The sequence below is a fragment of the Prunus avium genome, chromosome 1, assembly GCF_965620075.1.
Source record: "Prunus avium chromosome 1, drPruAviu1.hap1.1, whole genome shotgun sequence".
Lineage (NCBI taxonomy): Eukaryota > Viridiplantae > Streptophyta > Magnoliopsida > Rosales > Rosaceae > Prunus > Prunus avium.
The window spans coordinates 1,120,276-1,135,902 of NC_142284.1; the positions used below are offsets into that span (position 1 = coordinate 1,120,276).

The 15,627-nt window shown below is 36.5% G+C and overlaps 2 protein-coding genes across 3 annotated transcripts; one reads left to right on the plus strand and one right to left on the minus strand.

Moving 5' to 3' along the window:
• Window positions 1–3,695: 3,695 nt before the first annotated feature.
• Window positions 3,696–8,311, minus strand: LOC110755042 (Survival protein SurE-like phosphatase/nucleotidase). The gene is made up of 10 exons (XM_021956192.2): window positions 8,110–8,311; window positions 7,904–7,998; window positions 7,718–7,782; window positions 7,579–7,622; window positions 6,984–7,061; window positions 6,620–6,773; window positions 5,675–5,851; window positions 4,435–4,494; window positions 4,226–4,353; window positions 3,696–3,948 (listed from the first exon to the last, which is right to left on the minus strand). Exons 1-9 carry the CDS (start codon window positions 8,253–8,255, stop codon window positions 4,243–4,245), a joined length of 930 nt encoding a protein of 309 aa, XP_021811884.2. The 5' UTR covers window positions 8,256–8,311; the 3' UTR covers window positions 3,696–3,948; window positions 4,226–4,242.
• Window positions 8,312–10,745: 2,434 nt separating this feature from the next.
• WNK2 (WNK family serine/threonine-protein kinase 2) lies at window positions 10,746–14,563 on the plus strand. Of its 2 annotated transcripts, XM_021956162.2 has the most exons (7): window positions 10,746–11,170; window positions 11,284–11,321; window positions 11,480–11,707; window positions 11,801–12,021; window positions 12,257–12,414; window positions 12,499–12,937; window positions 13,035–14,563. In XM_021956162.2, the coding sequence occupies exons 1-7, from the start codon at window positions 11,096–11,098 to the stop codon at window positions 14,090–14,092; spliced, it is 2,217 nt and encodes a 738-aa protein (XP_021811854.1). In that variant the 5' UTR covers window positions 10,746–11,095; the 3' UTR covers window positions 14,093–14,563. The 2 variants fall into 2 exon arrangements, with proteins under 2 accessions (XP_021811854.1, XP_088106084.1); XM_088249958.1 differs by lacking the exons at window positions 10,746–11,170; window positions 11,284–11,321 and having other exon boundaries at window positions 11,465–11,707; window positions 13,035–14,123; window positions 14,253–14,563.
• The last annotated feature ends 1,064 nt before the right edge of the window (window positions 14,564–15,627 follow it).

Sequence of the window (15,627 nt, forward strand, 5' to 3'; positions counted from 1 at the left end):
TGGGCTGGCAATAGGCCTCTAACAGGCAAGCTGGTAGGTTCGGGGTTGACGGGCCCTTAGCGGGTCAACACATACCTAAAGTGGAGAGTGATGTAGGTGAAGAGAAACCCATGTTTTCTGTTGTTAGGCTTGCTAAAAGCCTACCATTATGACAATGAGTTTGTAGCTCAAGTGATTAAGAGTATGTATCCATGCATTCGATATCCTAGATTCGATTCCCCCTTACTCCAATATCATTTGTATAAAATTGAAAATTGAAAAAAAAGCCTACCATTATGTGCCAGCTTAGGAAATACAGGCATCAAAATATAAAAAGCCCAACAAAGCAAAAGGGTAGGAAAAGGTGGGAGGGAGCTTGGACTGGTCAGCAGAAGATGGTAGTTCTGTGATTGGGACAGATTGTCTGATCATAAGCTTATGTGATTAGGATTTAAAAAGGGGTTAATCCTGGAAGGCCTTGTAACATCAGCACAAAAGGCTATTTCCATCAGCCAAAACAGAAATAAATCAGTAAAAACCTCCATACTTTCATGTCCCTAGGAATGACAATCATTAATAATTATGCCTTATTCACATATGATTTGTAGGAGATTCATGTTTTTTTTATAAGTATAATCAGAAAATTAGGATGAACCAAAAGCAAATTAAGAATGGCATGAAACCAAAGGTTGATGTGTCCCAAACGAGTCAAATTTCAGAGTCAGCTAGCAAGCCATGTCTGAGACACACTTCTAAGGCAACCAAGTTAAGAGTATGGGACAGGTGGAGGAACTGAAGGCAGAAACCTTATAGGAGACTCCAATAGGAAGCTTGGAAACACAAGAAGTGACCAAAAATGGTAAAAGAAGAAACCCCACTAGTGAGTGTGTAACTATTGCAATTTCCAAAACACACACACAAACAAGAGTAGAAAACCAAAAATGCGTCTTGAGGCAGAAGGAACAGAATCACAAAGGGATGCTATAAGGGGAGAGCTTTTTGTAGAAGTGTGAAAAGCAAATCTGATTGGTAGGGTGGCTCCTTCTGCTATAAGATAAAGAGGTTTGACAAAGACATGGCACCAAGAGAAAAATGTGATCCACATGATAGGAATTGTAAAATTGTCTTAGAAACAGTGACTTCAAAAAACTTCACCCTTGTCTAAGCAATACCTACATTTTATCTCATACCCTGTCTTATTGTTTATTTCATTCCCAAGTGTTTCACCCACATGAGCCACACCCTCTTCTCCAAATGGGGTGGCTGCACTCCCTCTTCTCTCCTTTGAAGAAGCTGTGGTTTCGCCTCCATTCAGCTCCGAAGAAAAGTAAGTTCTTTTAGTGATCACTCACTCCCACCCTGCATTTTCCCAAATTTTAGCATGCAAAATTGCACATGCTTAGTTCCAAATCAATGAACACATCCTGCATTTCCCTCCATTTTTTAGTCTATCTCACAATCTCAATCTATTTGCTTTAAAACTGTTATGCGAGCGCACGGGCACGCACACACAACAAAAACACATTTTCTCATTCATGCATATACCTCTTCTTCTCTGTTTCCTTCCTTTCTCTTCTCTCCACTCATTCATCAAGAATCTATACACAATACCAATTTACAGACTGCTTCCTATTGGATGTTCATAATATTTATACTATCTTGAATCATTTGGCCTTTGTTTGTAGCAGGAAGAGGGATATACATTCTGTATGAGGATGTAAAATCCTGCCCCTATGAGGATGTGCATGTCCTGTGGTCAATACTAGTGGAGGCACATACACATACACCTTCTTTGCCATCAAAAAGCATAAGCGAAGGCTCCAATGTTCTTCACAGTATATGAGAGAGTTCCAGCCAAGTATATACAATATTTATGTTTTACTGTTTTACACTGGTGTACATGTAAAAAGGTTTTTACCCCAGTTTTTTTTTTCTTTTTTGGTGTTCTGTAAATGTAATGCATTAAAATATATGCTATTCTTGAGTTTTTGAATGGCTCCAAATCTGAATGAATCTTTCTTCTACATCATGAGATATTCTGTATGCTTTAAACTTAAGTTGCAGAGAAGCCTTGCCCAAAGCAATGGTAGTTTTTAGTTGTTTTCTATTTCTTTCATGTGGTTTGTTTTTGTTGTTTTGTCTATTTCAGTGGTTGAGGTGGCTGTTTTTGTCTCTTCAGTTTGTCTATCAAAGAATGGATTGGACACCTGCATGATTTACATGTCTTATATAAAATGTTTTGGAAAAGAAAATATATCATCGACATTGAGTAGTTTATCATGGCAAAAATGTCAAGCAATCTTTAATAATGTGACTTCTTGGCTTTGATTCTAGAAAATCAGAATGACATCCCCTTTAAAAGGTGATAAACAAAACAAATAGACAAGCCTATAATTTAGCATATAATTAATGTTTAGCGGCACTCAATCTCCACTTTACCGCAAATTATTTTCAAAAATGGGTTAATGTTGGCCCGGATAACATTTCAAATCCTCAGCTAAGATTTTGTGTGTGTGTGTGTCCACTTTTGCACATAACTAAATTTTTTCAAACTCTCATGATCCATTTTTTAAGTATAAAAACCTATATTTTTAATTATTGATGGCAAATATTAATTCCAGGCCAATAGTTATAGGAAATGTGTTAAACATCGGTGTCCTCTCTGACCAAGTCCATGAATTATTGAAAAGAGTTATAAAAAAAAAAAGAACTCTGTAGTTAATTGTTTTATGCGTGACTCGAAAGCTAGAGGACCATTTCTTGGAGGAAGAGAGCTTGAGACTTTACCATTTTTGCTGTTTTGTGCGTTGGAAACATAAAGTAGTGACAAGCATTTTCATGCCACTAGATATTTGTTACTAAACTTAGATATTTTACAACTTTCTTCTTCCACTTTGGGGATATCCAACTTCAACACGTCTTCTAGGGTATGACTAGCCACCAAAAGTCCCTATCCTACTATCCTCCATTTTATGATATGCTTACGTACTTGAAATGTGGAAGTTATGAACCATGGCAGTAATAAAAGAGAGAATGAACGAGCGTGGAATTGAATTACGGATTTGAATGTGAAACTTACATAATTTTTATTCTTTTTGTGTTAATAAACACATGAAAAGTTAGGAATTTGAATAATTTAATACCCATGTATTAGTAAAAAGTGAGAAATTGAAATAATTCCAATACTCTTGGGAAAAAAACTATTAAAGACTCATCTCAATTAAATAAACATGCTATAATATTGTTACCTAAATTGCTTCATTTAGAAAGAAAAAAAAGCGACAAAACTTACTCTAATTAACATCCACTCACATTAGAGTTCTAGCAAATTTTCTACCCTAAAGAATAACAAGTCTAATTGTTAGTAGGGTATAACTCAATTGGTTGAGTTGTTCCACTTTTGTCATGTGGGCAGATGTTCGAAACCCTGGGCACCCAATAAACCTCCTCCCCCAATTGCTTGTACTTTAAAAAAAACAAAACTACTTGCCGACAAGAGTTTTTTTAATAAAAAAATATTAAAAAATAAAATAAAGAACAAAAAGAACGGCAACTCGGCAATTGTATTGCTCTTGTCGGCAATTAGTGTTGTTGCTGATTTCTTGTCATGAAGGCTTTCAGCACGAATCCAAATTAGTTTGGTGGCTGACTTATTCTTAGCAACTTAATGAGATGATAAAATTTCAGCCAAAACGTCCCCAATCCATACAAAACTTAATATGACAGCCATGAGGACTGCTACTAAATTAATTAATAGATTAACAATACCACCATACAGAATAAGAGACCTATTATTTCGAAAATTACAGCATCATATTTCGAAAATTAGAATAGGCGATCCACCATATAGAATAAGGTTTATAAAACCCTTAATGAAGTTTTCGAAAATAATGTTTGAGTACAATTGAAAACCCTGTCAATCTGAATGCAGGGCAACGCGTTTGAGATTGAAAAATCCCTTCAGAAATCCTGCACAAAATGAGCATTTCCTTTCAATAACAGCTAAAAAACTAGACACCAATGGCAATGAATTGATTTCAGGCAGGCACTTAAGGCATAGAACTCTTTCATACTAGTTCATAACATGGGTGCAGAGACCAGGTTCCAATCATACAAGTACATATCATTTGCATAGAAAGGCTGTTCAAAATTAGTAAACACATGAAAGAAACGGAAACAAGTACAGTCTTTATCCCCAAAACCTTACTGAAAGTTAAACTTATAAAGACTACTGTGTTATACTAACCAGATGCTTTAATAGCTTTATAAGGCCGATGCAGACAAGCGTTCAGCTACATTTGGCAGCCACTCTTTTAAGTAGGCATGGCAATCTATCTCAACATTAGACAAGGCACCAAGAGGAGTGACAGTAATCTGAAATTAAATTATGAGGACGTGTGAGTATGGACACGCACGCTACAAAAATAAGTTTACCGAAATTACAAAAATACGCACATATCCTTCTTGAAGAGATCGGTGGTCACTATCATCCTCATCAACTTGGCCACTCCTTATCTACAAAATTGAAAATAGATCCTCAACATGATGCACGCAAATTAGGAAAAATTATGTCTTTCACTTAGGGCAGTTCTAATCAGCATCATGTTTGTACAGCTCATTCACTCAAGTCAACCACAATCAAGTATTTCCATCTCACACAATCCAAGACCGCCAAAATCAACTAGAAAAGACCTGGGGAGTGTTTGATAACCCAAAAATGTGCTGAAATTGACAATTCAGTACTTAATTAAGTGTGTTTTCAATTAAAAATTTAGCAATGAATTTATCAGTGGTGTTTGATAATACCAAAATAAAACGAAAAGAAAGGAAATCAACACTTAGCATGAAAAAAATAGGGCAAGTAAGAGTACTTTGCACCTTGTTCAGTGCAAAATATAAAAGAACGCAATTTTATCATCCTTTCCATCATCTAAAATCTAAATCATACTTAAACTGAATGTTGTTTAAACCTCATACATTATTACCATAATTTCCCTCCTTACTACCCTTGTTGCAACTATTGCCAGTAATATCCGTACCACCACCATCATTACCACCTCATGTTAGCCAAATCCTGTGTCTACTATCACATTGGCACCACTACCTTCACCAACACCACAACCGCCAAATTATCAACCTTTTTAAGCAATAACAAACACATCAGTTTTCCATAAAAAATATCTCACTATAACTATTTTCAATTATTAACTGAAAAGTGTATACATTATGAATCTACCAGTTACTAGGATCCAAAATGATTTTCTTTCACTTGAATGAAAATTTAAACTATCTTTTTCCACAGAAAGGTCAATTTTGATTTTGAATGATGAAGAAAAACCAAAATATAGACGGAGTATTTCTAGACTAGTTTCCAAAGAAGAACACAGAGAAACCAAACACTTTCTTGAATATCTAACTCCTTCATCAACTCTGATTCAAGATTTCTCTATCAATTACCTTGCCCAACGACAAGCCAAAACTATAAAGTTTCTAAAGAAGAAATGATAAGAAGGTAGACAATAGATAACACAGGGGAATGAGAAAATAACGAGAAACATCCAACACCAATAATATATCAGCATAAACAAAAAGCCCACTAGCCTTCAAGCAGAAGTCAGGTAAAGCAAGGCAAATATTTATAAGTGAATACAAGAAGTGAGGTAGACAATAAATAACACAGAGGAAGAGGACCCACTTCTCTTGCGAACCAAAGATGTTCTGCTGATGTAGCTGATGTATTAATTTCTGTAGATGCTGTTGAATCTGTATCCATTACCATCGTTGACAACATTTTTCCTGCCACCTGGTCAGAAGTAACTTGCCTCCACCCCATTTTGATTAAACTTTTACCTTGCTTAGTGAGCTTATACCCCTATTAAGGCACAAGAAAAGAACAGAACAACATTACAAAGCACGTGTCAAAATCAATGCATAACAGAAGGACTAATCCTCTTGTCATAAAACTGGAAGCATTATCCTGGTAAATCACATTTAAAATATTACGGTACAAAGCTAACCTAGCCAGGCTTTCTAGTATAATTTTCATAATCAGGACAACCAAAAGTACGTTGAGGGAACACAGTACAGAAGTTAATACATTTAAGATGAACAAAATGACTGGCACAAAATTCCAGAGATGTAAACGTTCTCTTAGGCTACCTTCCTGTTAGCCTCCTGGATTGACTACTGCAATTCGTAATATTAAAGGAGATTACAGACCTTAACCATTTAACTAAGAGCAAACCAAACAACCTCATTGCAATTCAGTAAGCCTTGCTAAAGGATATAACATCGAAACAAACTGCCTACAAATCTTGCATTGAAATGGAGTCAGAGGAAAACAAGAAAAATACAAAGAGAGACAACGAAGGAAAGAAAATAAACTATTGATATAAATTACTTCTGTAATGAAATAGCCTTTATATGTAATATTACTGTGCTTATCAATGAGCTTTGTCTACTGTAGCATAGTCAATTTAAAAATGACTCACACAGACGAGCATATTGAAGAGATGGAAAAGAGGAAGGACTGAGAATTAGGCATGCAAGTTGTAAAATTCATAAATTAAGGAGAAGATGAATCTGACGAAGGTCACTATACTGAATATTCCCGAAACACAGCATGCATCCTGAAATTTACCTTATGATTAGCAATATTTGCTGGCAGATCTATATTCAAGAAACAGTTTTGGGGATAAGTTTTGTTTCTTAATTCCACCAGTACTCCGTTTATGATAGGTAAGCAAGCCTCGGCAGCAAGTGTGAAGTCATTAATACTGCTCTTAGCTCCAACCCTGTAATGCCAGTATTCAATGCATTCATATAGGAGAATAAAAAGGTCAACATAAGACTTCTTTACTTTCTTTTATAGTCAAAAAAGGATGTATGGCAGCTGAAGGAAATTTTGGCAAAAACAAAATACCATTAGATTCAGCATCAACTTATGTACAAATGAATATTGTTCAACAAGCAATACAAGTATCAAACCTGTAGTGTATACATACCAATCATAGGATACAGAGATTGCAGGTACACCATTAAGAAAGGCCTCACGAGCACCAGCCACTGTTCCTGAGTAAATACTACATTTCCAAATACAGAAATCTTTCAATAAAGTTATGAGCAGAAACAAGCCAGAAAAATAAAACTGTATTTTGTGAGGAACAACAGTTGGATTAGTGAAACCACTCGAGGGAACAAAACTAATCGGGTGAAATTTTAAGATTTCCTGAGAACAAAGTATTTTAATGAATCATCATAGCTTTTAGGGAAAAGTCGAAAAGACTGCCTCCTTGTGATAAGTGTGTTTGGATATCTTATGCGAATAAAATCATTCTAGTTTCCTCACCACTGACATCTGGTGGAAATCCAAATCTTTTCAAAAGCAACTGGTGAGTATAAAACTATATTGGTGTTCAACAAATACAAGATGATCGATAGTTTCACTGACCCAATTGAACTGGGCTGGGCTTTTTCAGAGTTCAAACAGGGCATAGCTGGTACTAGTTACAGATATCTTTCTGTTTAATTGCAAAAGTATTGGGACAAAATCAGGATAACAAATTACAGAAAGGAAATAGAAGAGGAAAAGTTACTAACATGTGATAACCACAGTTGCTGCCCATGTTTATGCCACTGATTACCTGTGTGTAAAAAGTACAGGTAATTAGCAATCAGGAAAAACAAAACAGATAAGAAATGCGATCATGGCACTAGTACATAAGTGAGAAAGATTTACCAGGTCAGGAACTGAAGGAAAAAGCGTTTTGGAGATACCCAGAGAAGCACAATCAGCCGGACTTCCTGCAAAGTTGATCAAGAATAAAGATTCTTACTTTTTCATTTTTAGTTTTTTGGCGCAAGGGTAGTGACCGTTTTGTCATAAAACTGGAAAAATGCTTATGTGGTTTTGTAATTTCCATACCAGAAACAGCATAGGCTGTTGCTCCATCAATATGCACTTGCTTGGCAGGAATTGGATGACGCCATGTGATGCAGTGACTCACAGCTGACTTTTCCCTGCAAACGGAAATGAAATTTTTTTTTTTTTCTATCAATAAACAAAAGACTCGAAAGAATTGGGCAAAGTGAAGAATATTTTTAGTGTTTTATGGTTTTTAAGTAACGTACGAATCAGGGGCGCAGACAAGAACATTGTAGCGATGGGAGGAGACTAGGACTTGAACCAGAGCCAGAAGTCCAGGACCTTCGATTCCGTCGTCGTTCGTCACCATCACTGTGGGCTTGTCGCCGGAGATGATACTGTTGTTTTCCATTTCCTTTTTTCTCTGAACTACCGTTTCGGAATTTTGGACCAGAAAAGACACATTAGAAACAGAGAGGTAGGCGCACCATAATATACTTGAACTTTTTTTACATTTATCTTTTACTTTTACTGATTAACTGAAATATGAGACTTTTAACTTTAATTTCTCTTCTTTTCTTTTTTTATAAATTCGACGGAAAATTCGAACTTCACACAGCTTTTCCAATATTGTGAAAAGAAGTAGCATTAAAAAATGTTTAAGGAAATTCGAACAATAAAAATAAATTTTAAATTGTGATTTTCAAATTGTATGTATTAACCGTGTGATTTTTATTTATTTTTTTGTCGTAATTGATCAATATTCATTCAAAATCTCATAAATAAGAAAGAAACAAACATATAATACAATAGCCGAAAGGACCAAATACATGAACAAAGCACCACAAACACAATGAAAATTAGACTAAAATCAGCCCAGTTTAGTATAATAATCTTTCCCGTGTGACATTAGTTACATAACATTGGTTGCATATCAACTAAAAATTCTCCTAATGAACAGAAAATTTAAAACATTCCTCTATTATTAATTCATTTGAGCTGAAACATCCCTCCGCTATCAAATTAATAAAGAAAAAAGCTTAGAGACCAAATGTAACCATTCCTCTATTATTTTATTTCTTTTTATGTGTTTGGTTGGTGCGACCATTTCTCTATATTATTGATTGCCAAAAGGAAAAAAACAAAGAAAGGAGAGAGACAGAAAAGGACTAGAGGGAGACCAACAGATTCCCGCGCTTAATGTAGCGTGCAGCAGCAGCAGCAGCAAGTGGTTGCAACTTGCATCTATTCCTCTTCAAAAAGGCTGACGAACTCTACTCTTCCCTTTTGGCCCAATTTCATTATGGCTGGCTGCTGCTAGATGCACTTAACCACTAGTCTAGTTGATTATCATGGACTCTAGTTTTATATGGACCCAGACTATACTATTTCACTGGACTAGACCCGTTTACAAAAATAACTTTTAAATGAATGAAATTATAGTTTACCAATTAAGACTGCAAATATTACAAAGCAAATGAAGCCATATCTTATACCTAACCTGTAGAGTCCCATGTGCCTCTTTAGCCCTTGCTTTGGCCATAGCAGCGTGCTCAATTAACTATATGGTGGGCTAGGATTTGGTGTAAATTAATTTGATTTGGTCACAATTCACAGGTGTACATTTGATTTTGAGCACAGCTAGCTAGATGTTGCATGTACCTAACAATGTTGGGCACAAAGGACTTGCATGGGACCGATTCACTGGCTTTGATATATAAAGTGTACGCATCCAATTATAATGATACGTGCAAATTAATATATATCCTCTACACAATATAATATGAGTGGACGATGAGTATATATACATGCGTTATAATTGCAATTAGTAAATTGATTATTTAATATAACGGTGTTATGATCTCACTCAAATATGACTAAAAGACCATATATAGGTTGTAACTTGTATGTTACAGGTTTAAGCAGCTTATCAAACTTAACTAATGCATGGAATCATCTTAATGTATAGCCTGCCCACCTAATGATGCTATAAGCAACAATATGTTTTGCAGGCTCGCCATTTGCTCAACCTCTTGGGAATAATTCCAAAGAAATGTTGAACCAATTAAGTACTCTCTCTCGGTGCGCATTGCAGCTGCTGTGCATATCTAAACCGACAAAATTAAGTACGTTATTATTTATAGTGAAGATTTATCAAGTCACACTTGAATTTTAAAAAATTGTTCATAGTTATTTTCGTTTTGTTGCTTGAAAGGGATGGTATTGTTGATTAAATAATGAGATCTAGGATTAAAATACTCAAAGAAAAACTTGGTTAAATAACTTAAATTCTTCATAACCACATAGTAAGTACTGACACTCGAAGTGTTGACATTCAAAGTAATATGATAAAAAAGATTGAAAATACAAGAATGATATGGAGAACGTTACAATATGCTGGCTAAAGTAAATAGAATCCATATTCAATGTCATTAAAAAAAGGGAAAAAATCACAACATAAATTACATGAAAGTTGCAACAAAATCCAAGTTGATTGATCTTCATATATTATAACTTTACAAGAGATAAGAGGTGCTTTCCATGCCAATTAGAACAAGCTACAAGAAGAAGAGGACAAGGAAGAAAAAGAAAAAAGAAAAGAAAAATCATACTTTGAAGTTCCCAGTCCAGTCCTCACCACACCCACCATTTTCCAAATACAACAAAGTCTTCACAAGATTTTCGTGATTTAAATTAATTTTTTTCCCAGAAATGAAAAAGTTCCACATTCCCGTTTGTTATTTTGTACCACAGAACCATAAAATATCACATTTACACATTAATTATTATATATACACATAAAAAAGGAAAAGTTATGAGACTTGGTTTGGTTGGTCGATGTATTGCAAGTGGTTGGTTTAACAGGCTAACAGCTCGTGATGAGATAGAAAGACAGGAGGCTGAAAAAGAGAGGGTGTTTTGTCTGGTTTTGTGTTTGGGTTTGAATAGTGAAATCTTTGCCTTGTTGTCTCTAAAAGAGTTGTTGTAGTTGGCAATTAACTTTGTTCTGCTCTCGGTGGACTCTCCAAGGCTCTCTGCTTTCCTCTTCTTTCCTCCACAATAAACAATTATTCCATATCTTTCCCCCATTTTATCAAATATTCATAGCATATTAAGCTATTAGCATTGGATGAGTCATCTGCTTTCTCTCTCTCTCTCTCTCTGTGTATTGAGATAATAGAAACAAGAAACAGCATTTGGTGGTGAGGGAAAAAATTTAACAAGGAGAAATAGCTAAAAATAGAACAAGGAATGAATGGTGTTACTGCCCCTGAACAGGATTACTCTGAGTTTGTAGAAGTTGATCCTACTGGAAGATATGGAAGAGTGAGCTCCTGTTCTCATTTCCTTTCCCTGTTTTTCATGCCCTCTTTGCTGTTTTGTGTTCATACAGAATTTTGGGTCTGGTTTTTTAACTTCAAGTTTGCTGCTTTTTGCAGTACAATGAAGTTCTTGGCAAAGGAGCTTCAAAAACAGTGTATGGTTCAATACCCTTTTCAAATTAGTGCACAAGTTTGAATTTTGGTTCAATACCCTTTTCAACTTAGTGTACAAGTTTGAATTTTTATTACTGGCTGGGCCTGTTTATGTACAAAAGTATGTACTTTTGTTCATGTTATATATTGGTCGTTGCAGCTATAGGGCCTTTGATGAGTATGAAGGGATTGAAGTAGCATGGAACCAAGTGAAGCTTTATGACTTCTTGCGGAACCCTGAAGATCTTGAGAGGCTCTACCGTGAAATTCACCTGCTCAAGACCTTGAAGCACAACAATATCATGAAGTTTTACTCTTCTTGGGTTGATACTGCTAACAGACACATTAACTTTGTTACTGAGATGTTTACTTCTGGTACTCTCAGACAGTAAGTTCCATTTTGCCTTCTTTTCTGGTCTGAGTCTATAAATTTGGTTAATTATTCAATGTGGGTATATTTTGTATTGGCTTCCATGTGTAGGTATAGGCTAAAACACAAGAGAGTTAACATCAGAGCAGTGAAGCACTGGTGTAGGCAGATTTTGAAAGGGCTTCTCTATCTCCATAGCCATGACCCCCCTGTGATCCACAGAGATCTCAAGTGTGACAATATTTTCATCAATGGGAACCAAGGTGAAGTCAAGATTGGTGATCTTGGCCTCGCTGCTGTCCTCCGTAAATCGCATGCTGATCGTTGTGTTGGTAAGTGTTTCAAGCTGCTTAAAAGTCTTTTCAGTGATTAGAATATCTAGAATTGCTTTGAGAATTTGAGGTAATGAATTTTTTGACTGTTCAAGCATATGTCACAGTTTATAACAAACTGCTGGATATTTGTTATTCTAATAGCAAACTTGTAATCAGATAGAGTTTTTGCACTTTGAGATAATCTCATCTTTGTTTTGTTTCTCTCTTTCTTTGGTTGATTTTCCTTGCTCAGGAACGCCAGAGTTCATGGCTCCAGAGGTTTATGAAGAGGAATACAATCAATTAGTTGACATTTATTCCTTTGGGATGTGCATCTTGGAGATGGTTACCTTTGAATACCCATATAGTGAATGCACTCATCCTGCTCAAATCTATAAGAAAGTTATCTCTGTAGGAACTCAAAACTCTCAATTTAATTTTCCAGATTGCCTTTTGATTCTACCAACTGATTTATGTATTGAATTTTTCATACAGGGGAAAAAACCAGAAGCTCTATACAAAGTAAAGGATCCTGAGGTGCGGCATTTTGTTGAAAAATGCTTAGTGGCCGTGTCTCGTAGGCTTTCTGCTAGGGAGCTTTTGAAAGACCCTTTTCTCCGGGTTGATGATTATGGATATGATTTAAGGCCAATAGAGTATCCAAGGGATATGTATGAAATAGGGCCCCTCTTAAGACAACCTTACTCTGAACTTCATCACAGTAACAGCTCTTTGAGCAATGAGTATGGCCATTGTCTTGGTTATGAAACTGAAAATGATTTGGATTACCATCCGGTTGATTACAGATTGAGTGAAATTGATCTATTTGCTTGTCAAGAGGATGAGCATTTGGGTGATCTTGACCTCACAATCAAAGGAAGGAGGAGAGAAGATGATGACATCTTTTTAAGGCTCAGAATTGCAGATAAAGAAGGTGAAAGTTTCAGTCTAATTCCTCAAGTATTCTAAATATCATTGTTGTTATTTCCTGTAAATCCTGAAATGAAACTAAAGGTTCCTTCTCTCTGCAGGCCGCATCCGAAACATCTACTTCCCATTTGATACTGAGACTGACACGGCATTGAGTGTTGCTAGAGAGATGGTTGCTGAGCTTGATATCACAGACCAAGATGTGACAAAAATAGCAGAGATGATTGATGGTGAAATTTCTACCTTGGTACCAGGGTGGAAGAGGGGCCGAGGCATAGAACAAAGTCCCCATTGCAATAATGCAAGTTTTTGCCAAAATTGTGCCTCATATGGTTCCATTCTGGATTATGCATCATCAGATAGCCCAGGTGTCAAGAACCTCCAAGTTCTTCAGTGTTCTAAACATGGATCTGCTGCTGTCCATGGCCGTTTCGAAGAGATTACCTACCAAGTTGAAGGGTCAGAACAATGTCTTACAGGTGGTGCACCCAGAACATCAAGCCATTCTAATGGTGTGCACTATGCTGATATCTGGGCTCAAAGAGATGGACCAGAATCCAGCTCACAAGGTTCAAGAGAATCAAGAGAGATCCATTGTGATGAAAATCATGAAACAATGGATGTAACAAACTTTGGAAAGGAAGAGAGAATTATAACTATGGACAATGAGAGCGACTCCAAAGCAAGAAATTCTTTCTCAGAGAAACTTTCAACCACTTCTGATCAATTAGATGATTATGAGAATGAGCTTCGTCAAGAACTAAGATGGCTCAAAGCAACGTATCAAATACAGTTGAGGGAGATTAGGGACCAACAGCTTGGAGTAAAACCAAAAACTTCAAGCCTAAGTCCAAATTCTGATCACTCGGAGCACAGGGAAAAGAATGGAGCTTTAATGTCCTTGGTTTCACCCCGGCGGACGAAAGAAAACAAAAAACCTTCCCTGAAATCCTTTTCCTCAGGAAAGCATTTCACATATTTTCCAGTGGATGCTGAAAAGAAATATTTGGCAAACCAAAGTCTCCAAAATTGTGAGGCAATTGATGGGGCTTACAGTCCTGAGCAAATGATCACCGCAAAGAGTTTCTACGTAGGAGCGTTGCTTCCACACTCTCTTCACAGGGCAACTTCTCTACCAGTTGATGCTATAGATGTTTAAAGCTTGCAAACTTCTCTAATTCTGTCACCAGGTTTTAAGCCTCACACTCTCAAATAATACTAGCAGCTGCCTCTTTTCACAGATAGGAAAATTGAATGTGATGGATTTTAGTTGTACAATCAGAGAGATGTAATTTACAGTTTGTAGGTTCTGTTCTCAGATGGAAACAATTCAAGGTAAAAATTGGATCAACATGCATTGCTCCCTAACATGAAAGTAACAAGCCGGATTCCTTGAATTTCTGTGTCTCATCTCTCAGAAGGAAGGAGATTTTCTTATGACCCTCCTATGCCTATTGGAGATAAGGTTAATGTGGTTTATGACAACTGCAGATGACAGTGATGGGGTGTATTATAATGAATGCTGGCCACTAGAAGGTAAGAAATTACCATTTCAAAATCTTCACCCTCGCAAGTTCTGTTTTGCCATCTAGGTCTTTACCTTGAGGAATAATAGATACATTTTCCTTTCTACATTTCTCATTCTGAGCACCTAAAAGTCTATGAACTAACAGGTAACTGCTACAGTTTAGTCTGCGCTTAACACTACTTCCTTTTCCCCCACCCCTACCTTCCTCTGCTTTTCCTCCTTCCCATAAGTGAGCCTAAAAAAATACCACTTTAAGACGTTGTGGGTGGTTCTACTACAGAACAAAAGTAGAATGGTCCAGCTAGCTCCACTAGTTTAGATATCATGGACATAACTGCGGCGCCATGTGTGAGCAACTTGAGCTAGGTATTTGAGAATGAGATGCCACCAACAACCCAGGCCAAAAGAAAAAAAAAAGCCACAACAAACAACATAATGCCTTAATATTGAAGGGGTGTATGCAATATTCAATTACAGAATGTAGCTACTTAATCAGCACGTTTGTCAAATAGTGGAAAAGGGCTTGCAGGCGAGTAGTCTCAAGTTTGAATCCCTATAACACCTTGGCAATGCGTGTGAGAAAATTCCCTCCCCTTTTCTAACTTTGGCGGAAACAAAACCCATCGGCTTACATCTTCTTCACTACAAATTTAACGGACAAGGGTGAATTCTTCAACCTAACAAATACAACTGTGATGGCACTAAGTAAGTACGAATTTATATTGTGGAAAAATCTCTCACCTTTGGTTTCACAGTTTCACTTTAGTAACTGATGTTTGCATGATTGCTTCATGTCTCCGCATGCGGCATGAAAACATTGAAAAGGCTTTTGGTCTTAGAAAAAGTGATTGTATAATCACAATCACACGTAGACAGATTCCCTTATCATCATCACTCTCTTTTGAAAGGGTCTTTACGAAACGAAAAAAACAACCTTCCCATGTTGGGTTAAGTATCTGTCTATCAGAAAATCATGAAAAGTAGTAAAGCTAACTGTACGAAAAAGAAACAGCAACGCATGATCGCTAACAACAACAGCACCACCTTACATTGAATATTGTTCGGCTCTTGTCATCCTCCTCCTCAGCTCCCTCCCTAACCTTTAATTTGTCATTGAAGCATCTCTGACTTTTCCACCTCAAGCAGCTGATCAAGAAAAATGACTT

Bases quoted from the DNA above. Each gene is read 5' to 3' on its own strand.
- LOC110755042 (XM_021956192.2), bottom strand. From the start codon at position 8,255: ATGGAAAACAACAGTATCATCTCCGGCGACAAGCCCACAGTGATGGTG. The intron at 6,774-6,983 runs GTATGTATACAC...CTGGCATTACAG, and splicing joins ATCTCTGTATCCTATGATTG to GGTTGGAGCTAAGAGCAGTA. The intron at 4,354-4,434 runs GTGCGTATTTTT...ATTTAATTTCAG, and splicing joins GATCTCTTCAAGAAGGATAT to ATTACTGTCACTCCTCTTGG.
- WNK2 (XM_021956162.2), top strand. From the start codon at position 11,096: ATGAATGGTGTTACTGCCCCTGAACAGGATTACTCTGAGTTTGTAGAA. The intron at 12,022-12,256 runs GTAAGTGTTTCA...TTCCTTGCTCAG, and splicing joins GCATGCTGATCGTTGTGTTG to GAACGCCAGAGTTCATGGCT. The intron at 12,938-13,034 runs GTGAAAGTTTCA...TTCTCTCTGCAG, and splicing joins CAGAATTGCAGATAAAGAAG to GCCGCATCCGAAACATCTAC.